The sequence below is a fragment of the Hemitrygon akajei genome, chromosome 6 (assembly GCF_048418815.1).
Source record: "Hemitrygon akajei chromosome 6, sHemAka1.3, whole genome shotgun sequence".
Classification (NCBI taxonomy): Eukaryota; Metazoa; Chordata; class Chondrichthyes; order Myliobatiformes; family Dasyatidae; genus Hemitrygon; species Hemitrygon akajei.
The window spans coordinates 185,265,643-185,291,829 of NC_133129.1; the positions used below are offsets into that span (position 1 = coordinate 185,265,643).

Sequence of the window (26,187 nt, forward strand, 5' to 3'; positions counted from 1 at the left end):
TCCCGGGAATGAAAAGGTTAATATATGATGAGCATTTGATGGCTCTAGGTTTGTACCTGCTTAAGTTCAGAAGAATGGTGGGGGGGGGGTGGGTGGGTGGAGAGGGTTTCTCATTGAAACCTATTGAAAATTAAAAAGCCTATATAGAGTGGATGTGGAGAGGATGCTTACTATAGTGGGTGAGGTTCAGACCAGACGGTGATGAATCTGCAGAATTCATTGCCACAGACGACTGTGGAGGCCAAGTCACTGAGTATATTTAAAGCAGATGATGGGCTCTTGATTAGTCAGGGCATCAAAGGTTACAAGGATAAGGTAGGAGAATGGGGTTCAGAGGGATAATCAGCCATGATGGAATGGTGGAGCAGACTCAATGGGCTGAGTGGCTGAATTCTGCTCTGATGGTCTAAACTGAGACAGAGAAAGGGGGTACAGAGTTATAATTCTCACATCCGCTTCTCTCTCTTACAAAAAGTATAACAGTTAAAAGATATGAGTTTCCTAAAGGAATATCACTTCCCTACACTGTTGAATACAACTGCATACTTATCGACCGGGGCTAGAAGCCAGATACACCTTTACCTTTGACCAGCTCTGTAATCAACAGCATAACCATATCCACCCAACCAAAACAAAGAGGCCGGAGAACATACATTTGGGTAGCCTCCAACCTGAAGGCATGGACATGTTTCTTCAATTTATTGAATTTTCCTCCCCACCTTCTCTTTTCTTCCATTTGCTATCAATCTGGCTCCTTTCTCACCCCTTCTCTGCTCTACACTTTCCCTTAATGCCCCTCCTCATGTCCACTATTCTCTCCTATTAGAGTGGAGCAGAATGGCAGCTAATGGTTAGTGTAATGCTACTACAGCACCAGCGACCCAGGTTCAATTCTCACTGCTGTCTGCAAGGAGTTTGTATGTTCTCCCCGTGACCTTGTGGGTTCCCTCAGGTGCTCTGGATTCCTCTCACATTGCAAAGAAACAGGGGTTAGCGTGAGTAACTTGTGGGCATGCTATGTTGGCACATGAACCGAGACACCATGATAGTGTAGCAGTTAGCATGCTGCTATTACAGCTCAGGGTGTTGGAGTTCAGATATCAATTCCAGTGGCCTCTGTAAGAAAGTCTGTATATTCCTTCCGTATGTGCACAGGTCTCCTCCAGGTGCTCAGGTTTCCTCCCACAGTTCAAAGACATACCGATTAGTATGTTAATTGGTCATTGTAAATTGTCCTGTGATTAGGTTAGGATTAAATCAGTGGGTTGCTGGGCAGCACAGTTCAGTGGGTCATCAGGGTCCGTGCAGCACCGTATCTCTATATAAAATAAATAAAAAGAAACGCTGATGGTTAATTCCCCTCTATAGATGCTGCCTAACCTCAAGCACTTTGTGTGTGTTGCTCTGGATTCCAGCATCTGCACAATCATCTGAGTTTCTGAGAAAATACTTACAGTCTACGTAATTTGGATGCTCCCTTAAAACATTCTTGTAGAGTATTTCTGCTTCATGGTATTCACAGAGGGCCTCATGGAGCCTGGCCAGGTTGTAGGAGGTGGTGACTGAGATGGCATTGTAATAGTGCTCATCGTGCTCAGCTTCAGCCTTTGCTCGCTCCAGTGAAGCCAGGAAGTATTTCTGCCGAGAACAAACAAAACATTTTATTTGCAACAAAAAGCACTAGGCCAAATGGGTCAGGGGCGCCCCAAGCTGGCATCCAGAACACAACGTTTACAAAAATAATCACCAAAGATCTGGTTTTCTATCGTGGGAAGTCTAGGACCAGAGGGAACAGCCTCAGAATAGAGGGATGTCCATTTAGAACAGAGATGAGGAGCAATTTTTTTGGCCAGAGGGTGGTTAATCTGTGGAATCTTGGAAGGCATGAGAATGGATTTGAGAGGGATAATACATCGGCCATGATGAAATGGCAGAGCAGATTCAATAGGCCAAATGGTCTAATTCTACTCCTGTGTTTTATGATCAAAATAAATTTATTACCAAAGTATGCAAATGTCACCATATACTACCTTGATATTCATTTTTCTTGCATTTACAGGAAAACTAAAGAAATACAATGGAACATAGAACATTATAGCACATTATGGGCCATTTGACCTATGACTGCTGACGTGCTAACTGCTCCAAGATCAATCTAACAATAGAAGCTATAGAACATCATTCACAAAGGCTGACAAACAACCAAGGTGCAAAAGAAGATAAACTGTGCAGAGGAACATAATACTGAGAGCATAGGTTGTAAAGGGTCCTTGAAAGTTAGTCTGCAGATTTAGACTCAGTTCAGTATTGTGGTGAGTGAAGTTATCCACACCACCTGAACCTGGTGGTGTGGGACTACTTGAGGCTCCTGCACCTCCTGTCCAATGGTAGTAGAGAGAAGAAAGCAGAGCCTGGATGATGAGGGTCCACGATGATGGAAGCTGCTTTCCTATGGCGGTGCTCCATGTAACTCTGCTCAATGGTGGGGAGGGCTTTGCCTCAGATGGACTGGGCTGAATCCATCACTTTCTGTACACTTTTCAGTTCCTGGGCATTGGTGTTTCCGTACCAGGCCACATGCGACCAGTTAGAATAATCTCCACCATGCATTTATATAACTTTGTTAGCTTTCCAACTTTGTCGAAGTTATCAAAGAGTGAAATAAAGCAGAAAGGATAGAACATAGAACACAGAACAGTACAGCACAGTACAGGCCCTTCATCCCACAATGCTGTGCCAAACCAAGTAGATTAGTAACCTTGGGCAACCTCTAATCCCCTCTGCCAATACAATGTCCATATCCTTCCACTTTCCTCATATCCATGTGCCTATCTAAACATCTCTTAAAAGTCCCTAATGTATCTGCCTCCACCACCCCAAGCAGCGTGCTCCATGTACCCACTACTCTCTGTGTAAAAATCTTGCTCCTCACATCTCCTTTGAACTTGTCCCTCTCACCTTAAATGTATGCCCTCTGGTATTAGATATTTCAACCCTGGGAAAAAGATAATATCTCCTCTATCTATGCCTCTCATAATCTTATAAACCTCTATCAGATCTCCCATCACCCTCCGCCACTCTAGAGAAAACAACTCAAGTTTGACAAATCTCTTATTATAGCATATCCCCTCTCCTGGTAAACCCCTTCTACACCCTCTCCAAAGCCAAGATATCCTTCCTACAATGGGGCGAAATTGACAGAACATAATAAGAGTGTGGTCAGGGAGATTATGTTGAATCTTTATTTCCTCTGGTTGGGCCACAACCAGAATACTGCATCTAACTCTGGTCACCACACTTTAGGAAGGACATGATGATCCAAGACTGAACTTTGAGGTTAAATTTGTTTAATTTGTTTTCATTTAAGCAAAGGAAGTTGAGGAGAGATTGACTGATTATAATATACATGACCATGTGTTCCCTGATAGAGGCCGCACAAGGATGAGTGCCTGAAGTTTAAAGTGATCAGTGTAAGATGCAAAAGACATGAGAAAATCTTAAACACAAGCAATTCTGCAGATGGTGGAAATCCAGAGCAACCCACACAAAATCCCGGAGGAACTGAATAAATAGTCAGCATTCCTGCCAAGACCCTTCTTCAAGACTGGAAAGGAAGGGGGAAAATGTCATGGAAGAAAGGGAGAGGGGCACCAGAGGAAGGTGGTGGACAAGTGAGGAGAAGAGAGGAAGATGGGGGCCAGAATGGGGAACTGAAGAAGATGAAAAGGGGGGGGAGAATTACCAGAATTTGGAGAAATTGATGTTCATGCTATCAGGTAGGAGGCTACCTAGACGGAATATGAGGGGTTGCTCCTCCAACATTTTTGCCGAAAGGGTGAAGGTGCCCAACAAAGAAGTCCTCTGATCTACACTGGGTCTCACCGATTTAGAAAAGACCACATCAGGACCTCTAGGTACAGCAGACGACCCCTACAGATTCGCAGGTGAAGTGCTGCCTCACCTGGAAGGACTGTTTGGGAATCTGAATGGAGGTGAGGGAGATCAGTGAGGAAGGAAGAATGGATAATCACAAAAAGAGTGATTTTTGCGAAAATAGTGAGGTGTGGGGAGGAAGTAAAGGTGTTTGGTGATAGGGTCCCATCTGAAACAGAGCTTCCGAATGTGATGGAAACAAAATCATTCATGGTTTTCTAGGGGAGTTTTACTGATACAGATAATTGACGTGATTATACAGAAAGAGTGATTAGTAGGATTAGATTCATTTATTTATCACATGTACATTGAAACAGAGTCCTGACGAAGGGTCTCGGCCCGAAACATCGACAGAGCTTCTCCCTATAAATGCTGCCTGGCCTGCTGTGTTCCACCAGCATTTTGTGTGTGTTGTTGTTTGAATTTCCAGCATCTTCAGATTTCCTCATGTTTGCTGCTTTAGTATGCAGTGGGTTGTAATTCAACTAATTTTGCTTATTCAATTATTATTTTTCTAATGACTACCCAGAAAGGTATATGGTTAGAGGGAGTCATTACAAGAGACTGCTAGGACCTTGATAGGGATCTGTGTACCCTTCTTACTCACAGGTGACAGCCCAGACGACTGGAGAGTAGCCAATGATACTCCTTGTTTTAGGCAATAAGGATAATCCAGGGAATTACAGATGACGAGCCTTACATTAGTGGCAGGGAAATTACTACAGAAGATTCTTGAGAATAAGATCGATCCACCCAGGAGTCACTGGGAAAGTATGGACTTATCTCGATAGTCAGCATGGCTCTACTCAGGGCAGGTCACGTTTTACAAACCTGATTTAAGTTTTTTAAGGAGGTGATGAAGATGATTGTTGAGGTAAGGCAGTAAAGCATTCGATCAGGTCTCTGATGTAGGCTAATCCAGAAGATGAAGGATTGTGGAATCCATTGTGACCTGGTAGATTGGATTCAAAAGTGGCTTGGTCATACATGACAGAGATTGCTGGTGGAGGGATGTTATTCTAACTGATATCGATAAACTGTGGTGTTCCATAAGGATCAGTGCTGGGACCTTTAATGTTTCTGATATGCAACAGATTGAATGTAAATGCAGGCAGACTGAATAGTAAGTCTGCATTAATTCATGACCCTAAAAATTCACCTTCCGGAGAGCAAGGTTGTCAAAGAATACAGGAGGATTTAGATTAATTGGAAAAGATTGATTACCTATCATATCTGAAACTTGTGTGGGAGTTTTTAAACTGGAAAGGTCATTGCATTGAGGCAGTTCCACTCTCTTCACCTTGGAAGTCCAGGTCCAGTGCTATGAGTTTTCATCACAACCGGGGTCTTCCTTAGTTGCAGTGGATGACCCTGGGCTCTTCTGTGCCTTGTCATGCCCTTCACTCTCCATAAAGCATTGTAGGACTGCCTTCCTGGCCATTGGTTTCACTGTAGATCCCATCTGTCCAATCCACCGGAGTTGACTTCACATGCTAGGACAGGCATGTCCCTATCCCACTGGGGTATGAGGCCCACTGCCTACCCTCACCTGGTTTAGCCCACCCGAAATGGCATACCAGGGTGTGGCCTCTGTCGCTGAGCGACCGGTGGGGCCCAAAGTTGAGTGAGCTGCCCCAGAATGGAAAGAGCTACAGTTGGAAATATGGGTGAACATATGGCAGATGAGGTATAATCTGGACATGCATGAGGTAATACATGTTGGGAGGCCAAATTTAAGAAACTATATAGTAAAAGGGTGTGGGGCTAGGAACCTAATCTTGTAAAAACCCAGAGCTACATAAATGCCAACAGAAGCTCTGAAGACCTGATCCTTTGGAGAAGGATACACTAATAAGATGGGAGACAGAGGATTCTAGCGAGCTACTGATGGCGGGCTGAGACCCAGCAGTAGTGATGGGCTGAAGAAGATGCAGTAAAAGGCAGCACTCTTAGGATCATTGATGTACAGTAGTTCAAGTTCAGATTTGTTGCCTTGGGCATACAAAGCCAGGGCATTAATGCTATGAAGACTCCCCAGGATGCTGTGCTGCATGCCCGCTAATATGATGAATTGATAAGTGAGGTTTTGGGTCTTCTCCAGGGTTTGGATCTGAGCACTGAACTTTGGTTCACAATGCTGCAGTTCGCTTCAATTGTTTGCATGATTTTCATTTGCTTTCTCTGGCACAATGAGAGTTGGTCTTTTATTTTTATTTTTTTCAGACAGACATACTTTACTGATCCCGAGGGAAATTGGGTTTCGTTACAGTCGCACCAACCAAGAATAGTGTAGTCCTTTAATTGGTTCCCCCCAATTTTTTGCTTTGTGGCTATCTGTGAACAAGCAAATTTCAAGAAATCTCAAGGTTGTATAATTTACATATTCTTTGATAATAAATCAATCTTGAAAATTAGCTTGCTGCATCATAAATATTTTAACAAAAAATACAAAGGAATCTTGTGGTGCAAGTCATTAGGTCGCTGAAAGTGGTAACACAGGTAGCGAAGCCAGATGGCGAAGAAAGCTTGCAGTCAATTAGGGCACTGAACTACTACTTTCAGGAACCAGGTACCCCTTATCATCAAACAGTTGAACCAGAGGGGATAACTGCAGTCAACTTCACTCATCCCAACACTGAACTGCTCCCACAACTTATGGACTAACTCCAAGGACTCTTAATCTCATATTTATTGTCTTTATTCATTATTATTTTGTTTCTCTTTTTGTATTTGCACAATTTGATGTCTCTTTCACATTGATTGTCTTGTGTGCAGTTTCACTGATTCTTTGTATTTTCTGTGAATGTCCGCAAGAAAATGGACCTCGGCATTGACATTAATATGCATGATAACAAATTTACTCTGAACTCTGATTGAGTATAAAAGTTGGCAAGCCGTGTTAAACAGTACAAAACTTTGATTAGGCTGCATTGTGAGTATTACAGGAAGGATGTGGACACTTTGGAGATACTGCAGAAGAGGTTCACTGGAATTAGAGTATGAGGTATATGGAGAGGTTGGACAAACTTGGGCTGTTTTCTCTGGAATGTCAGAGGCTGAGTGGAGACCTGTTAAAATATATACAAAATTCTGAAACGCATAGGAAGGGTAGGTAGTCAAGATCTTTTCCAGGGTGGAAATGTCAAATATGAGATGGCATAAGATTTAAAGTGAGAGGGAGAAAGTTGAAGAGATTTGAGTGCCAAGTTTTTCTTGTACACACCAAGAGGAGGTGGCGTAAGCAGATTGCTTAGCAATGTTTAAAAAGCATTTAGATAGGTACATGAACAAGTGGGGATGGAGGGATATGGACCACACGCAGACAGAAGAGATGTAGTGTAAATTGTCGTGGCCAGCATAGACATGGTGTGCCGAAAGGCCTGTGCCTGTGCTGTACTGTACTGTTGTATGAACTAGATCCAGATTCAGGTTAATATCACTGGCATCTGTTGTGAATTTTTTTGTTTTGTACTAGTAGTACATTGTAATACATAGTAATAAAAGCTATAAAGTATAATAGCAGTACATACTTAAAAAATTAAATAACTTGTGCAAATAGAGAGGAAAAAATACTGAGGAAGTGTTCATGGGTTCATTGTCTATTCCGAAATCTGATGGCAGAGGGGAAGAAGATGTCTCTGAATCATTGAGTGTGTGTCTTCAGGCTCCTGTACTTCCCCCTGATGGTAGCAATGAGAAGAGGGCCTGTTTTAGGCACTGTGCATCCTTAATGATGGATGTCACCTTTTGTTGGTGTTGTTGATATTGGGGAGGTTAGTGCCCATGAAAGAGCTGGCTGAGTTTGTACAATCCAAAAGGGAGGCTCTATAAACAAACCCATCTAGTGAGAAATCATCAATAGATTGACAGGTAAAGGAAATAACAAGAATGAAGGTAGAGGAACAAAGCAGGAAACAAGCAAGGAAATTGGAAATCCACATTACGATTCTTAGCCAAGATTTACTATATGATAGGAAAGATGGTTTAAAGGCTTCAAGAGAATTACCTTCGCTTCTCCCAAGTTTCCCAGTCGGAAATGAAGTGCGCCAACGTTGTTGAGGATCTCAGGAGGGACATCAGCCTGCACTTTCTCCTGAAGGATACGTGTTGCTGTACCATAGGCTGAAAGGGCACCCTACAAACAGAATCCAGACAAACTCACAACACCAAAAGCCACAATACCAAGTAACTGCCACGAGCAGATAATCTCAATCAGCACATGGAAACCTGCCGTACTATTGCCCAACTTTGTCTGTCATTGCAATATGTTTGGTAGCTGAACACTGAATCATTTCACTGTACTTACAAGCGCTATGGGCTCATTTTTTTTCACAGAATCAGATTCAGGTTAATTATCACTGATGTATGTCGTGAAATTTACTGTTTTGTGGCAGTACAGATCCACACATAAAAAATTACTATAAATTACAATTAAAATATGAAAACATACAAGTAATGCAGAAACAGAGCAAAACAATGAGGCAGTATTCATGAATTCATAGACTGTTCAGAAGTTTGATGAGAGGAGGGACTTTCGGAAACACAGAATGGAGCACATTCAGGGAGGTGCTACCAACGATCATCACGTCAACATTGATGAAAATGCGGCATTGGTGACTGGCTACATAGGAAAATGCAATACTGTGATTAAGTACTACACTGCTAGGGCAAACCAGAAACCATGTCTGCAGAGGTTAATGCACTGCTTAGGAATCGGGCTGCTGACTGCAGATCAGGGATAGGCTGACTCTAAGGTCAGCTAGAGACATACCACCAGGATGGCAAAGGAAAAGTACTCAGAAAATTCAGATACCTTGGTGCTTGAGACATGCGGCACATGTAGCAAGGTATACAAACCATAACCGATTACAAGTCCACCCTGAATGTAAACGACAGCAACATCTCCCTTCTTGATAGGCTGAATGCTTTCTATGCATGATTTGACCAACTGAATGATGTCACATAGAGGAAAGATCCCTCTCCCCCTGAGGAACAGGCACCTGTCTGGCAACAGCCGAGGGAAGGAGGATCCTAGACAGGGTAAACCCAAGCAAAGCTATGGGGCCAGACAATATACCTGGTTAGGTGCTGACTAACAAAGGTCTTAATGGACTTCTTTAATATCTCTTTTGCAACAGTCCACTATCCCTGCAGGCTTCAAGACTGCGACCATTGTTCTGGTTGTTCTGGTGTTTGAGAAAGCGACGGTAATTGGCCTAATTGATTACCGCCCAGTGGCACTGACTTCAACAATCATGAAATGCTTTGAGCAGCTGGTAATGGATCATATAAAATCCAACCTTCCAGCTACATTGGACCCTTTCCAATTCACCTACTGCTTAAACTGGTCCACTGATGATACCACAGCCTTGGCCCTCCACTCCATCCTGTCCCACCTAGAAAACGATGCCTCATATGCCAGGATGATGTTCACTGGCATCTGCTTGGTAGTTAACATGATCATCCCTTAGAAGCCGGTGGGCAATCTGTCCTCATTGGGACTCAATACCCTTCTCTGTAACTGGATCTTGGACTTCTTTATGGAAAAACCCCAGTCAGTCCAAATTGGTAGCAACGCCTTAAGCTCCATAATGCACTGCTGTTCACACCGCTGGCTTACTATGGTCTTGTCAGATTCAGTTCAAACTGCACCATCAGCTTCGCTGGTGATACAACAATCTCAACATGGACAAAAGAAATGACTGTGGACCAGGAAGGCACAGGTTAACCACTCTCTATTGCACATCAATGGCTCTGCCATGGAGGGAGTGCAGTTTTGGGCCCCTTATCTGAGAAAGTATGTGCTGACATTGGAGAGGGTTCAAAGGAGGAATAAACTCTTCTCAGGCTTCCAGCCAGGTACAGGCCCCAATTATAAATGTCGGTTATAATTGATACCTGCACCCGGCTGGAAGCAAAAGAGCTTATTTGTTATACATGCTGGGAAAGCACTAGATCCTTGTTAAAGGGGTTCATGAGAATGATTCTGGGATTGTAAGGCTTGTCACATGAAGAGCATTTGATGGCTCTGGGCCTGTGCTCACTGGATTCAGAAGAATGAGGGGTGACCTCATTGAAAACTATTGAATGGTGTAAGGTCTCAATAGACTGGATGCTTCTTATGGTGGGGGAGACTAAGACCAGAGGACAAAGCCTCAGAATAGAGGGGTATCTTTTAAAACTGAAATAAGGAGAAATTTCTTTAGCCAGAGAGTGGTGATTCTGTGGAATTTGTTGCCACAGATGGCTGTGGAGGCCAAGTTATTGGGTATATTTAAGACAGAGGTTGATAGATTCTTGATTAGTCAGGGCACAAAGGGATTCATGGAGAAGGCCGGAGATTGGGGCTGAGAGGTAAAACGGATCAGCCATGATGAAATGGTGCAGCAGACTCAATGGGCCAAATGGCCTAATTCTGCTCCTATATCTTATGGTATCATAATACAAAGTTCCTTGGTGTGCACATAATCTAACCTGGACCCACAACATTTCTTCATCTCTGCACAGAAGTGTCTACACTTTCGGAGGAGACTGAGGTGTGCAAGGTTCCCTGTCCTATTCTACCAACTTTCTACAGGAGCACCAAAGAGGGCATCCTCTTCTGGCGGGATCATTGTGTGGTATGAAAGTTGAAAGGTATTGGCCTGAAAGACCCTACAGAAGATAGTAAAAACAGCCAAGAGGATCAGTGGGATCTCCCTCCTTCCTATTTGTGACATTTACCAGGGGTGTTATACATGAAGGGCCAGAGGCATTGTTGAGGATCCCCAACACACATCCCAAAGTCTTTCACCCAGTAACGTCAGGAAGGAGATACAGGAGCATCAGTACTAGGACTGCCAGACTGGGTAACAGCTCCTTGCCGCAGGCTATAAAACTAATGAATAATCTGCCACCACTGAGATCTCGTCACTAGCTGTTTACTGTTTATTGCTTATCTGTGCTGTGCACTGCATGCTCTTTGAATTATATTTTATTAAGTTATTTGTAGAAATACTTTGTATTACGTGCTGTGTGAGATACATGCTTTGTGGAAGAAAGTTGTTTCGTTTGAATATATGTATGTACAGTCAGATGACAATAAACTTCAGCTTGAACCTGAAGCTGTTTCTAAATCACTGAGCCTATACATTCTGGCTCCTGTACCTTCTCGTTGATGGTAGTAACGAGAAGAGGGCATGTCATGGATGGAGGGGATTCTTAATGATGGATGTCACCTTTTTTATGGCATTGCCTTTTAAAGATGTCCTCAGTGGCGGGTGCTACTGCCCATAATGGAGCTGGCTGGGTCTACAACCTTTTGCAGCCTTTTCTGTTACTGTGCATTGGCCCCTCCACACTCCTTTCATACACCTCTTTTGCCCTACAATACTAAAATTCCTACTTTTCAAGGAACTTCCTTTATGATCTGACTCATTTTCTCTGCCTCTGTACACTTCCTCACTATTTTATTTCTCTCTCTTCGCACTACTTATAATATATATAAATAGAACTATAAATTACATTATAAATATAACTAAATTACAATAAGTGTGTGTTGATATGAGTGTGCGTGTATTATACACACACATTTTTAATTGTAATTTATAGTTATCTTATTATGTAATTGCAAAGTACTGCTACTGCAAAGCAACAAATTTCACGACATATGTCAGTGATATTAAACCTGATGCTGAATCTGATTTCCCTGTATGAAGTGATATCTCACCTGCTGAGCACTCTCTGTATTTATTACAGAACTGTACCCATACCTGAATATCTGACTGTTCGAGGATCTGAGCCAGTTCAATCCAGGCCTCCACATCATCTGGGTACTGTTCAGTCACTTTCTTCAGGTGACCCTTGAAAAAAGTTGGGAATACTTTAGAGAAAGGCATTTGAAGCCATGTCAAGACATACCAAAACAAGCTTACTGCTACGATGGGAAAGTATAAATCCAAAGCTTTGTACCTTTGCAACTTCCCTCTTCTCCTGCTCCTCTGAGGTGGCGTAGAGTGAACCTAGAATCTTCATAGTTTCGTAGTTGTTGGGGTAGGCCTTGAGAACTTTCTCAAAGCACTGTGCAGCATTTTCCTTGTCCCCTCGATAAATGTACATTTGCCCGAGGCCGAAGAAGGGCAGAACAAAGGTAGTGGAAGCAAACTGTGTAGCTTGATAATAGTACTGGAAAGCCTGATCATAATCACCCTATGGAACAAGAACAAGGACATCTGTAGTGTTAGTGTTGGCTGGAAGCCAAGATTATGTTAGCAGACTGCACTTGAAGTATTGTGAGCCCCTTATCCAAAAGATGTCCTGGCATTGATGAGCATTTAGAGGAGGTTCATGAGAATGATCTCAGGAATGAAAAGGTTAATGTTTGAAAAGTGTTTGATGGCTCTGGGCCTGTACTTACTTGTGTTTAGAAGAATGAGAGGGGGATCTAATTGAAACATATTGAATATTGAAAGGACTAGATAGAGTGGATGTGGAGATGATGTTTTCAATAGTGGGGGAGTCTAGGACCAGAGGGCACAGTCTCAGAATAGAGGAACATCCATTTACAACAGAGATGAGGTGGAATTTTTTTTAGCCAAAGTGAATCTATGGAATTCACTGCCACAGACAGCAGTGGAGGCCAAGTCGTTGAGTATATTTAAAGTGGTGGTTGATAGGTTCTTGATTAGTCAGAGCGTCAAAGATGACCGGGAGAAGGCAGGATAATGAGGTTGAGAGGGATAGTAAGTCTGTCATCATGGAATGGTGGAACAAACTTGATGGGCCAAATGGCCAATTCTATGCTTATGTCTTATGGTCTTACAGGTACACAATAAAAACAATGGTACTCCACAGAGTGCAAATTCATTACAGCACTCTTGGTCCTGGAATACTAACTCACAGTTGCATACGTTCTATACTCAAACAAGAGATGTCCACTTAGATCATGTAATTAGGCAGATATCCACTTAGGGAACATTCAAAAGTTCAAATTACATTTATTACTAAAGTATATATACAATATACAACCCTGTGACTGCAAAACAAAGAAACACAATAGAATCCACGAAAAACACCACACGACAAAGACAGTCAAACAGTTAAGGTGCTAAAAAGAAGAAATAATGCAAACAATAAAAATTGAAGAAATGACACACAGAACTGCATGGTCCTGGAAAATGAGCCCAGAGCATGCAGCCAATTCACCACCAACTCCCAAAGGGAAATTACAGGCAATGGATTGCAGTATTGTAATCCAGAAAAAGTACATTTAGTAGAAAAGTTAATGATTACGAGATGGCACGTTGTGATGGTATGGCAGAGTTGTGAATACTGCCCAGTTTATAATGTAAACTCTCTCCCCCATTCACTCTGTCTACAAATGCCATTGCCCCAGGAAAGCAGCAAACATGTTCAAGAATCCTTCTATCCTTGTTCATTCTTTCTTCTCCCTGCTCCCATTGAGCAGAAGATACAAAAGCTCAAGAACATGTACCAGCAGGCTCAAGGACAACTTCAACCTTGTTGCCATTTAGATTAGTGAATGGACCTCTTACATGATGCACAGAAATTCTTGATCTCTCAGTCTACGTTGCCATGGCCCTTGCACTCTGTGTCTCTCTGCTCTACACTTTCTCTGTAACATTGTATCCTACAATCTGCTTTTTTCCCCTTTCTAGGTTGAGTGTTGTTAATAAGGCATGCACGTTTTGTGCCTTCACATAATAGGTTCCTTAAGGTCGTCATAGCTGAGAGCGGGGAGAGGCAGTGGGGATAAGTTCCCACTACCTATTAATGCTCCCAACCACATAAATCTCAAGTAGTCTCTGACAACCAAGTCCTGCTCCTGACCTTCACGTGTAGCTTAGCTATTAAATCTGGTTACTGGCACCTTAAAACCAGTCATTTCCAACAGATGGGGCTTGTCAGCTATGGTTGGCAGCTCATCAAGGAAAACTCTCATCTCAAACCACCACTGCCTTGCAGATATACCCACTCACGGGGAAGGCTTCAGGAGTAGACCCCGAGGAAAAACCCAGAGCAGGAGTCCCTAAGGCAGTCTTATTTTGAGTTCAATGCTGACTGGTATCTCCTGCAATGCTGCTGGTGCCAAACTGTATCTGCTGCATCTCGACTTCGACAGCTAAGATGCAACATCCATGGTCAACCCCAACCAACAAAGGCCACTGACATTGACATGATAGGTTTGGATCATAAAAGCAGGGAAGTCTCACTCTATCTTTATAAAGCACAGCTGTAGCCTTAATTGAAGAATTGTGTTCATTTCTGATTGCTTCATCATAAGAAGCTTGTGGAGATCCTGGAATAGATCCAGAGGAGATGAGGTACTGTAGTTACAAGGATAGATTGGAGAAGCTGTAACTGGTGTCTTGGAGAAGAAAAGTTTAGGACAATATCTGATGAAAGCAGAAAAGATATAAAGAGATGCCTGAACAGAGTGGATAGTGGGTTCATCAAAATTATCCCTTAGTGGGAAAAATTGCAAAGGAAAGATCCAGATTTATTTATCACATGTATGCCTTGGCAGCGTAGCAGTTAGCATGACACTAGTTTTTTCCTGTGTGTACATGGGTTTTCTCCAGTGCTCCAGTTTGCTCTCACAGCCCAAATACCTACTGTGATTAAGTTAGGGTTAAATAGGTGGGTTGCTGGGCAGTACAGCTTGAAGGGCCAAAGGGCCTGTTCTGCAATGTATCTCAATAAATTAATCAATACATACAGTGAAATGCATCACTTGCATTAGAAGTAAATTGTAAGGGTACAGGGAAATAAGACCAATAGATTGCTCCCCTAGGAGTCTGAATGGCCTCCTACAGTGTTGTATGCTGAAACAGAGGTTAACCATGATATAACTGCTTCTACTCATTCATATCCCAGCCACTAAAGATGATTTGCTTCTTTGAGGGCTTTATAACAGAAGACACTTACATTAGGGAAGTGGTTATGTAGCATCCACGCCAAGACACCAGAATCAAAAAACAGTTACTTTTCCCAAGCAGCAAGGCTGATCAACACCTCCACTCACTACTTTATGTACAGCCTAGCATCCCTTTATGGACATACAATCAATCTATGTATATAAGTTATCTTTTATGTATATTTTTTCTTATTTTTCTGTTCTTTATTTTATTGCATTTTTTGTGCTGCTTCGGATCCAGAGTAATAATTATTTTATTCTCCTTTACACTTGTGTACGGGAAATAACATTAAACAATCTTGACCTTGAATGTTGACTGAAAAGTTTGCAGTAACTCACCTGCACATGGAAGGACCTGGCTAACTGGTAGCAACTCTCAGCCTGCATAGCTTCCACCTCAGTGTTATGAAAAGCATGGAGAGCCAGATGCTGTACTTTGCTGTAATCCTGAAAATGAATGATAATTTGTAAAACAGCCAAACTACACAGCACTGCCCTGTCAAAATAAAAACTGCTTTCAAGAAGCTAATAAAACCACAGGAATTATTTATTTTCACAAGGACTGGATCTCAGAAAAGGTAAAGGAAAATTGAGTCCTGATGAAGGGTCTTGGCATGAAACATCGACTGTTTATTCCCCTACATAGATGCCTGACCTGCTGAATTCCAGAAGTGCTTTGTGTGTGCTACTCGAGAAATATGTGGGTGACCATGGTCTTTCTTGGCAAATTTTTCTACAGGAGTGGTTTGCCATTGCCTTCTTCTGGAGAGTGTCTTTACAATACAGGTGACCCCTGTCATTATCAATATTCTTCAGAGATTGTCCGATTGGCGTTAGGGGTAGCATAACCAGGACTTGTGATATACATCAGCTGCTTATAAGACCATCCACCACCACCTCCCATGGCTTCACATGATCCTGATTGTGCGGCTAAGCAGGAGCTACACATTGCCCAAGAGCGACCTGTAGACTAGCAGACTGACGGCATGCCTTACAACTCCTTCAGTAAAAGAGACTTATTTCCACCCTGCCACCCATGGCACGTAACGAATGAAAAAGCTCAACAGAAATGAAAAGATAATTTTCAAATTTCAGTAAAAACACCAGAGTAAGTTGGGGCCAGCAATTTGAGACATTTGTTAATTAGGAGGAAGGTGAACTTGAAGTTTAATTTGGTCTTGACTTTACACATGGATCAAGGGTGGAACTGACAAATGACGTTTAAGATGCTACAAGGAATTGGAGCACTTTTCACTTCAATTTCCAATGATTAGGACCAGTTTCACTCTCCCCTCCCCCACACCGCCATGAGATTTCTGAATGGTCCATGAAGCCAAGAACATTACTTCATTATTTTGCTTTTTATGTTCACCTTTTATATCTTTCATATCACAACTTCTTGTAATTTTTTTTCGGTATTGCTACGTACTGCTGCCACAAAGCAACAAATATCATGATGTACACTCAGTGGTCACTTTATTAGGTACATCTGCTCGTCAATGTGAATATCGAATCAGCCAATCATGCAACAGCAACTCAATACATGCAGACATGGTCAAGAGGTTCAGTTGGATGGAATGATTGTTGGTGCCAAATGGGGCAGTTTGAACATCTCAAAAACTGATCTCCTGGGATTTTCACACACAACAGTCCCTAAAGTTTATAGAGAATGGTGCGATAAACAAAAATTATCCAGTAAGCAGCAGTTCTGTGGACAAAAACATCACACACACACACGTGTAAAACTGTGGTGGAACAAATGTCAATAAAGCAAACAAAACTAAACCGTGGTGTAGTCTGAGAATTTGAATCAGGTTTAACATCACTAGCATATATCATGAAATCTGACACTTTGTGGCAGCAGTAGATTGTAATAAATAATAAAAAAAGCTATAAATGACAATAAGTATATGTAAAAAAAAGTAAATTAATTAACTAGTGCGAAAAGAGAGGAAACAAAATACTGAGGAAGTGTTCATGGGTTCACTGTCCAATTATGTAAGAGCAGTTGCTTCATTTATTAACATCAGGAACTATTATAACAACATGAAAGATTTCGAATGCTAACACTAGAGATTCTGCAAATGCTGGAAATCCAAAGCCACACACACATAAAGCTGCAGGAACTCAGCAGGTCAGGCAGTATCCATGGAAATTAATAAAGTTGACCTTTCAGGCCGAAACTCTTCATCGGGACTGGAAAGGAAGGGGGAAGAAAGGTACAGGGAGGGTGGAATAAGTGGGCAGACACAATCTCAATGGGTCTTCACACGGCCTTAGACCACCTGGACTATACAAACACCTATGTCAGGATGCTGTTCATCAACTATAGCTCAGTGTTTCACATCATCATTCCCACAATCCTGATTGATAAGTTACAGAACCAGGGCCTCTGTACCTCCTCTATAATTGGATCCTCGACTTCTTAACCAAAAGACCACAATCTGTGCAGATTGGTGATAATATCTCCTCCACTCTGACGATCAACACTGGTGCACCTCAGGGGTGTGTACTTAGCTCTGCTCTACTCTCTCCAGGCATAGCTCAAACACCATCTATAAATTTGCTGACGATACAACCATTGTTGGTAGAATCTCAGATGGTGATGAGAGGGCGTACAGGAGCAAGATATATCAACTAGTGGAGAGATGTCGCAGCAACAACCTTGTTAATAAGAGGAAGGGTAAGACAAAGGAACATATACCAATCCTCATAGAGGGATCAGAAGTGGAGAGTGAGCAGTTTCAAGCTCCAGGGTGTCAAAATCTCTGAGGATCTAACCTGGTCCCAACATATCGATGCAGTTATAAAGAAGGCAAGACAGCGACTATACTTCATTAGGAGTTTGAAGAGATTTGGTATGTCAACAAATACACTCAAAAAGCTTCCAATAGATGTACCATGGAGAGCATTCTGACAGTGATCTATCTGGTATGGAAGGGGGGGGGGGGGGGAGTAGCTATTGCACAGGACCGAAAGAAGCTGCAAAGGGTCGTAAATTTAGTCGGCTCCATCTAGGGTACTAGCCTACAAAGTACCCAGGACATCATCATCAACGAGTGGGTGTCTCAGAAAGGCAGAGTCCATTATTAAGGACCTCCAGCACCTAGGGAATGCCCTTTTCTCATTGTTACCATCAGGTAAGAGATAAAAAGGTACACACTCAGCAATTCAGGAACAGATTCTTCCCCTCTGCCATCCGATTCCTAAAGGGACATTGAATCCATGAACACTACCTCACTTTTAAAATACATATTATTTCTGCTTTTGCACAATTTTTAATCTATTCAATATACATATACTGTAATTTATTTATTGATATAAACCTTTTTTCTTCTATATTATGTATTGCATTGAACCGCTGCTGCTAAGTTAACAAATTTCACGACACATGCCAGTGATAATAAACTTGATTCTAATTCTGAGTAGAAGCTGGGAGGTGATAGGTGGAAAAGACAAAATGGTGGAGAAGAAGGAATCTGGTAGGAGAGGAGAAGAGATCATAGGCCAGAGGTGGGAAATGGATTAAGAGGGAAGGGGGATGGGGAAAAATTATCTGAAGTTGGAGAAATCAATGCACATGCCATCAGACTGGAGGCTACCTATACGGAATATGTGGTGTTGCTCTTCTAACCCAAGAGTGATCTCATCACAAAAGAAAAGGATGCCGTGGACTGACACATTGGAATGGCAATGGGGATAGGAATTAAAAAGGTAGCCACTGCGAAGTTCTGCTTTTTACAGATGGAGTGGATTTCCAACACTTTTAATCAGACAAGCCTTCTTCATTTTCAAACTCTCAAACTTTGCTGCTGGGATCTGAATACCTCAATAATTAATTGAATGGGCCCTTACTCACGTTATGATATCAGCCCTGTAAAAGTGAATTCACTCATGCAGGTGTCATACCTTTTTGAAGAAGAAGTGATTGGCCAGGTGATTTAATACCATTGGGTTGCTGGGATCGATTGTGTAAGCTCTTGAAAGGAGCTGCACGCCGTTTTTAATGGAATCTGCCTAGAGAAACAGGAAAAGATTTGATAAGTTTGCAGCTTATTCAACATACAATAAAGCAGAAGCACAAAACAAAGTCCACAGCATTTTGTAACCAACTCTTACACAACTGAACCGAACTCCAAACTTGTGCAACTGAATATGCAGACACAGGACAATTCTTGAGAAATGGAAGAAGCCAAAGTCATAGAACATTATAGCACAGAAACAGGCTATTCAGCCCATCTAGAACATGCAAACCATTAATGTGCTGAGTCCCATCGAACCTACATCTATCTTTTCCACCTATCACCTCCCTTACTCTCACCACTCTCAGCAAAGAAATTTCCCCCTCACGCCCCCTTAAACATTTCTTTCATCCTTAACCTAGGACCTCTAGTCATAGTCTCACCCAACCTCAGTGGAAAATGTCTGCTTGCATTTACCCTAACTAAACCCCTTACCAAAGAACAGTACAGCACAGAAACAGGCCTTTTGCCCCTTCTTGGCTGTGCGGAACCTTTTTTTTTGGCTAGTCCCACTGACCTGCACATGGACCATATCCTTCCATACCCCTCTCATCCACGTACCTGTCCAAGTTTTTTTTTACATGTTAAAAGTGAGCTCGCATTTACCACCTCATCTGGCAGCTCATTCCACGCTCCTACCACTCTCTGTGTGAAGAAGCAACCCCCCAATGTCCCCTTTAAACTTTTCCCCCTTCACCCTTAACCCATAACCTCTTTTTTTTCCTCCCCTAGCCTCAGTGGAAAAAGCCCACTCACATTCACTCTTATCTATACCCATCATAATTTTATAAACCTCTATCAAATCTCCCCTCATTCTTCTACACTGCAGGGAATAAAGTCCTAACCTATTCAACCTTTCTCTGTAAATCAGTTTCTCAAGTCCTGGCAATATCCTTGTAAATCTTCTCTGCACCCTTTCAACCTTATTAATATCCTTCCTATAATTTGGTGACCAAAACTGCACACAATACTCCAAATTCAGCCTCACCAATGCCTTAAACAACCTCACCATAACATTCCAACTCTTATACTCAATACTTCGATTTATAAAGGCCAATGTACCAAAAGCTCTCTTTACGACCCTATCTACCTGTGACGCCACTTTTAGGGAATTTTGTATCTGTATTCCCAGATCCCTCTGTTCTACTGCACTCCTCAGTGCCCTACCATTTATCTTGTACGTTTTACCTTGTTTAGTCCTTCCAAAGTGCAATACTTCACACTTGTCTGCCATTTTTCAGCCCATCTTTCCAGCTGGTCCAAATCCCTCTGCAAGCTTTGAAAACCTTTCTCATTGTCCACTACACCTCCAATCTTTGTATCATCAGCAAATTTGCTGATCCAATTTACCACATTATCATCCAGATCATTGATATAGATGACACATAACAATGGACCCAGCACTGATCCCTGTGGCACACCACTAGTCACAGGCCTCCACTCAGAGAAGCAATCTTCCACTACCACTCTCTGGCTTCTCCCATTGAGCCAATGTCTAATCCAGTTTACTACCTCACCATGTATACCTAGCCACTGAATCTTCTTAACTAACCTCCCATGCGGGACCTTGTCAAAGGCCTTACTGAAGTCCACGTAGACAACATCTACTGCCTTCCCTTCATCCACTTTACTGGTAACCTCCTCAAAAAACTCTAATAAATTTGTTAAACATGACCTACCACGCACAAAGCCATGTTGACTCTCCCTAATAAGTCCCTGTCTATCCAAATACTTGTAGATCTGATTTCTTAGTACTCCTTCCAATAATTTACCTACTACCGATGTCAAACTTACCAGCCTATAATTTCCCGGATTACTTTTAGAGCCTTTTTTAAACAACGGAACAACGTGAGCTATCCTCCAATCCTCCGGCACCTCAACGTAGTGTTATGAGTGATGGACAGACCTGATGGACAATGGGGTGCAGAGTTAACCATTCCCCCCACCCCCGAGAACCACGAACTATTACTGTTGCTATGCTGCTCATGAGAGAGAGATATAAAGCCCAGGCAAGAACATTTGCTACAGATAAGAGGGGAGAGAGACTGTTGATTTACCGTATTATGACTCTTCCTAGATTATTTACCTTCCACTACAAGGACTTTACTTTGCTCGTTAACATTCCTCAGGAGATAGCAGGAGTGGCCTGATTTGATGGACACGGTCATTCAGAGTTGATGAATAGCTGAGACCCCGTGAGTAGGGATAAAAGACAGGTCTGGAGAGACACCCTTCAGACACCCCAGTGGACACTGATTGAGTGTTGGGAACCCACAGAAAGGTGGGGGCTTCGGAGACTGAACCAGAAGATCGGTCAGTAAAACTCACAGTGTTACAGCTGGGCCGGTGGGGACTTGTGTGTGTGTCCACTCATGCCAGAGTGACGAGTCCACCACAGAAGAACGGTCTAGCTGAAGAACAGAGGAGTCATAACTGAATGACCACAACGACATGACGGATTAAGAAAGCCACAAAAGGTTTGCCTGCCGCAGCTGTTGCTGTTACATCTCGCTCACTCTCTCTCTCTCTCCAATGATTTCAATACAACAACCATATCCACCTCAGCATTTATAAACTGAACTCTATACTTTCGTATGACAATTCATTTACCCCTAGACATCGATAGAGCTTGTTTATTATTGATTATTATTATTCCTACACTTTTTGGTTTATTACTGCTAACTTGTTTTATATGTATATTTGCATTTTTGATATTGTATTGTGTAGTTTACTAATAAACACCTTTAGTTTGGTACCACCAGACTCCAACGGATTCTTCTTTCTCTGCTGGTCAGACACCCAGTTACGGGGTACGTAACAGTAGATACTGACATTTTAAATATATCTGCCACTTAATATTTTAAATATATCCCAACAATTTCAACACTAGTCTCTTTCAACGTCCGAGGGAATACCCTGTCAGGTCCTGGGATTTATCTACTCTGATTTGCCTCAAGATAGCAAGCACCTCCTCCTCTTCAATCTGTATAGGTTCCATGACCTCACGACTTGTTTGCCTTATTTCCATTGACTCCATGTCAGTTTCCTTTATAAATACAGATGCAAAAAACCAATTTAAGATCTCCCCCATTTCTTTTGGTTCCATACATAGCCCACCACTCTGATCTTCAAGAGGACCAATTTTATCCCTTACTATCTTTTTGCTCTTAATATACCTGTAGAAGCTCTTTGGATTATCCTTCACCTTGACTGCCAAAGCTACCTCATGTCTTCTTTTAGCCCTCCTGATTTCTTAAGACTTCTTTGCGCTTTTTATGTTCCTCAAGTACTTTATTCACTCAGTTTCCTATACATGTCATACATCTCTCTCTTCTTCTTTATCAGAGTTCCAATATCCCTTGAGGACCAAGGTTCCTTATTCTCATTCACTTTGCCTTTAATCCTGATGGGAACATACAAACTCTGCACTCTCAAAATTTCTCCTTTGAAGGCCTCCCACTTACCAGTGACATCCTTGCCAGAGAACAACCTGTCCCAATCCATGCTTTTTAGATCCTTTCTCATTTCTTCAAATTTGACCTTTTTCCAGTTTAGAACCTCAACCCGAGGACCAGATCTATCTTTATCCATGATCAAGTTGAAACTAATGGTGTTATGATCACTGGAACCAAAGTGTTTCCCTACACAATCTTCCGTCACCTATACTAACTTGTTTCCTAATAGGAGATCTAATATTGAAATCTAGTCAATACCTCTAAATATTGATTTAGAAAACTTTCCTGACACATTTTACAAACTCCAACCCGTCTAGACCTTTAACAGTATGGGAGTCCCAATCAATATGTGGAAAATTAAAATCCCCTACTATCACAACTTTGTTTCCTGCAGTTGTCTATCTCTCTGCAGATTTGCTCCTCCAATTCTCACTGACTATTGGGTGGTCTATAATACAACTCCATTAATGTGGTCATACCTTTCCTATTTCTCAGCTCCACCCATATGGCCTCTGTAGACAAGCCCTCTAATCTGTCCTGCCTGAGCACTGCTGTAACATTTTCCCTGACTAGCAATGCCCCCACCCCCACCCTTCATCCCTCTGCCTCTATCACGTCTGAAACATCGGAACCCTGGAACATTATGCTGCCAGTCCTGCCCCTCCTGTAGCCAAGTTTCACTAATGGCTACAATGTCATAATTCCACGTGTCAATCCACGCCCTCAGCTCATCTGCCTTCCCCACAGTGCTTGCATTGAAATAGACACACCCCAGAAGATTATTACCACCACACACAACCCTTCTAATTCTGACTTTGCATGAATTTTTAACATCATTTACTTTCACCCCCGCTCCACTATCTGCTCTGGCATTCTGGTTCCCACCCCCCTGCAAATCTAGTTTAAACCCCCCCCCCCACCCCCCCACAACAGCACTAACAAACCCCTCTGCAAGGATATTGGTCTCTTTGTAGTTCAGGTGTGACCCATCTCTCTTGTACAGGTATCACCTACCCCAGAATAGGTCCCAATGATCCTGAAATCTGAAACCCTGCCCCCTACAACAGTTCCTCAGTCACGTGTTCATCCTCCAGAGCATTCTATTCTTACCCTCACTGGCATGTGAGACAGGTAGTAATCCTGAGATTACTTCCCTCGAGGTACTGCTTTTTAACTCCCTACCAAGCTCTCTATACTCACTCTTCAGGACCTCCTCACTCTTTCTTCCTATGCCATTGGTACCGATTTGTACCATGACATCTGGCTGATCACCCTCCCATTTCAAAATGCTGTGCACGTGATCAGAGACATCCCTGACGCTGGCACCCAGGAGGCAACAAACCATCCAGGAGTCTTTGTCATGACCACAGAACCTCCTGTCTGTACCTCTAACTATCGAGTCCTCTATCACTACCGCTCTCCTCTTCCACCCTCCCTTCTGCACTGCAGAACCAGACTCAGTGCCAGAAATCTGGCTGCTGCAGCTTGTCCCAGGTAAGTCAACCCCCAACAGTATCCAAATCAGTATACCTGTTGTTGAAGGGAATGGCCACAGGGCAACCCTGCTCTGCCTGCCCTTTTCTCTACCCTCGCCTGACGGTAACCCAATTACCTGTGTGCTGCTCCTCTGGCATAACTGCCTCCCTGAAACTACTATCTATAAACTGCTCATTCTCCTGAATGATCCGGAGGTCATCCAGCTCCTGCTCCAGTTCCCTAACGCGGTTTGTTAGGAGCTGCAGCTGGATGCACTTCTTGCAGGTGTCATTGCCAGGGACACCGGAGGTCTCCCTGACTTCCCACATCCTGCAAGAGGAGTACTCCAACATCCTGCCTGGCATTCTCTCTGCTCTAAACGAACAAAACAAAACTCATCGGAACCTACCCTCGCCTCTGCCTGTTGAGCCAAAGCCATCCCACTCTGCTCCCTCTCACTCCGTTGCCCGCTCTCAACGCTGCCCGCTGTATATGGTGGTCTTTTTTTTTAACCTCTGGCGCTCTACATCATGCGCTTGCGCAATCTAGTCTCTTTTCCCCTTATAATTTTTGCATTTTGTATACCTCTATCAAATCTCCCCTTATTCTCCTACACTCCAGGAAATAAACTGTCCACTCTGCCAGCTCTCTCCACAACATGCTTAGTTGATTCTCCAAACCTTGCTTCCTGGTAATTCAGCCCACAACAAAACCACCTTGACTGAGAAACCATTGAACTGATACGAAGACCGGGGAAAGTCATAAATTTACACAAGCATTTCAATTTCCAGAAAGCTTCTGATAAAGTCCCACATAGGAGATTAGTGGGCAAAATTAGGGCACATGGTATTGGGGGCAGAGTACTGACATGGATTGAAAATTGGCTGGCTGACAGGAAACAAAGAGTAGCGATTAACGGGTCCCTTTCGGAATGGCAGGCTGTGACCAGTGGGGTACCGCAAGGTTCGGTGCTGGGACCACAGCTGTTTACAATATACATTAATGATTTAGATGAAGGGATTAAAAGTAACATTAGCAAATTTGCTGATGACACAAAGCTGGGTGGCAGTGTGAAATGTCAGGAAGATGTTATGAGAATGCAGGGTGACTTGGACAGGTTGGGTGAGTGGGCAAATGTATGGCAGATGCAGTTTAATGTGGATAAATGTGAGGTTATCCACTTTGGTGGCAAGAACAGGAAGGCAGATTACTATCTAAATGGAGTCAAGTTAGGAAAAGGGGAAGTACAACGAGATCTAGGTGTTCTTGTACATCAGTCAATGAAAGCAAGCATGCAGGTACAGCAGGCAGTGAAGAAAGCTAATGGCATGCTGGCCTTTATAACAAGAGGAATTGAGTATAGGGCCCTGGTGAGACCCCACCTGGAGTATTGTGTGCAGTTTTGGTCTCCAAATTTGAGGAAAGACATGCTTGCTATTGAGTGTGTGCAGTGTAGGTTCACAAGGTTAATTCCCGGAATGGCGGGACTGTCATATGTTGAAAGATTGGAGTGACTGAGCTTGTATACATTGGAATTTAGAAGGATGAAAGGGGATCTGATTGAAACATATAAGATTATTAAGGGATTGGACACGCTGGAGGCAGGAAGCATGTTCCCGCTGATGGGTGAGTCCAGAACTAGAGGCCACAGTTTAAGAATAAGGGGTAGGCCATTTAGAACAGAGATGCAGAAAAGCTTTTTCACCCAGAGAGTGGCGGATATGTGGAATGCTCTGCCCCAGAAGGCAGTGGAGGCCAAGTCTCTGGATGCATTCAAGAGAGTTAGATAGAGCTCTTATAGACAGCGGGGTCAAGGGATATGGGGAGAGGGCAGGAACGGGGTACTGATTGTGTATGATCAACCATGATCACAGTGAATGGCGGTGCTGGCTAGAAGGGCCGAATGACCTACTCCTGCACCTACTGTCTATTGTCTATAATGGCATCCAGATATTTCAATGCATGTTGCATTAAGTGCTCTGATATAAAAAGTACGGTAGAAATTTGTGTAAAGAAAGCTTCCACAAACAAATCGATTTTATTTTGACAGGACAGGATGAGGAATAAATACTGATTGAGATAATCTCCCCTGCACTTCTGTAAATTAGTTACAGATTTTAATGAGCCCACCTGGAAGAAACTGGCCCATAGTTTAAGGGAACATTTCAATAGTAGCAACTCTATTGGTACAGTTCTTCCTACCATTGTGAGTTGTAATACTGTTTGAAATATTGATGAAAAGTGTTTATTTAGGAGGACTTCCAGGTCACCATGGGAATGGCAGCGTAGTGAAAGATCTCTCAGCAAAAAAAGAATGTAAACTACCCCAAAGTCAAAATTAGACAAATATTTAGTATTGTATAACTATATCAATAAAAGGGGCTAG

At 42.7% G+C, this 26,187-nt stretch overlaps 1 protein-coding gene across 1 annotated transcript in view; it reads right to left on the reverse strand.

The window, feature by feature from the left end:
* Positions 1–26,187, reverse strand: part of ctr9 (CTR9 homolog, Paf1/RNA polymerase II complex component) — a 104,949-nt gene that overhangs the window by 52,049 nt on the left and 26,713 nt on the right. Inside the window, exons 7-12 of the mRNA XM_073049955.1 lie at positions 18,758–18,865; positions 15,188–15,295; positions 11,884–12,120; positions 11,685–11,774; positions 7,940–8,068; positions 1,455–1,638 (exon numbers count right to left, since the gene is read on the reverse strand). Coding sequence (XP_072906056.1) covers positions 1,455–1,638; positions 7,940–8,068; positions 11,685–11,774; positions 11,884–12,120; positions 15,188–15,295; positions 18,758–18,865 — 856 coding nt within the window. The remainder of the gene's footprint in view (positions 1–1,454; positions 1,639–7,939; positions 8,069–11,684; positions 11,775–11,883; positions 12,121–15,187; positions 15,296–18,757; positions 18,866–26,187) is intronic.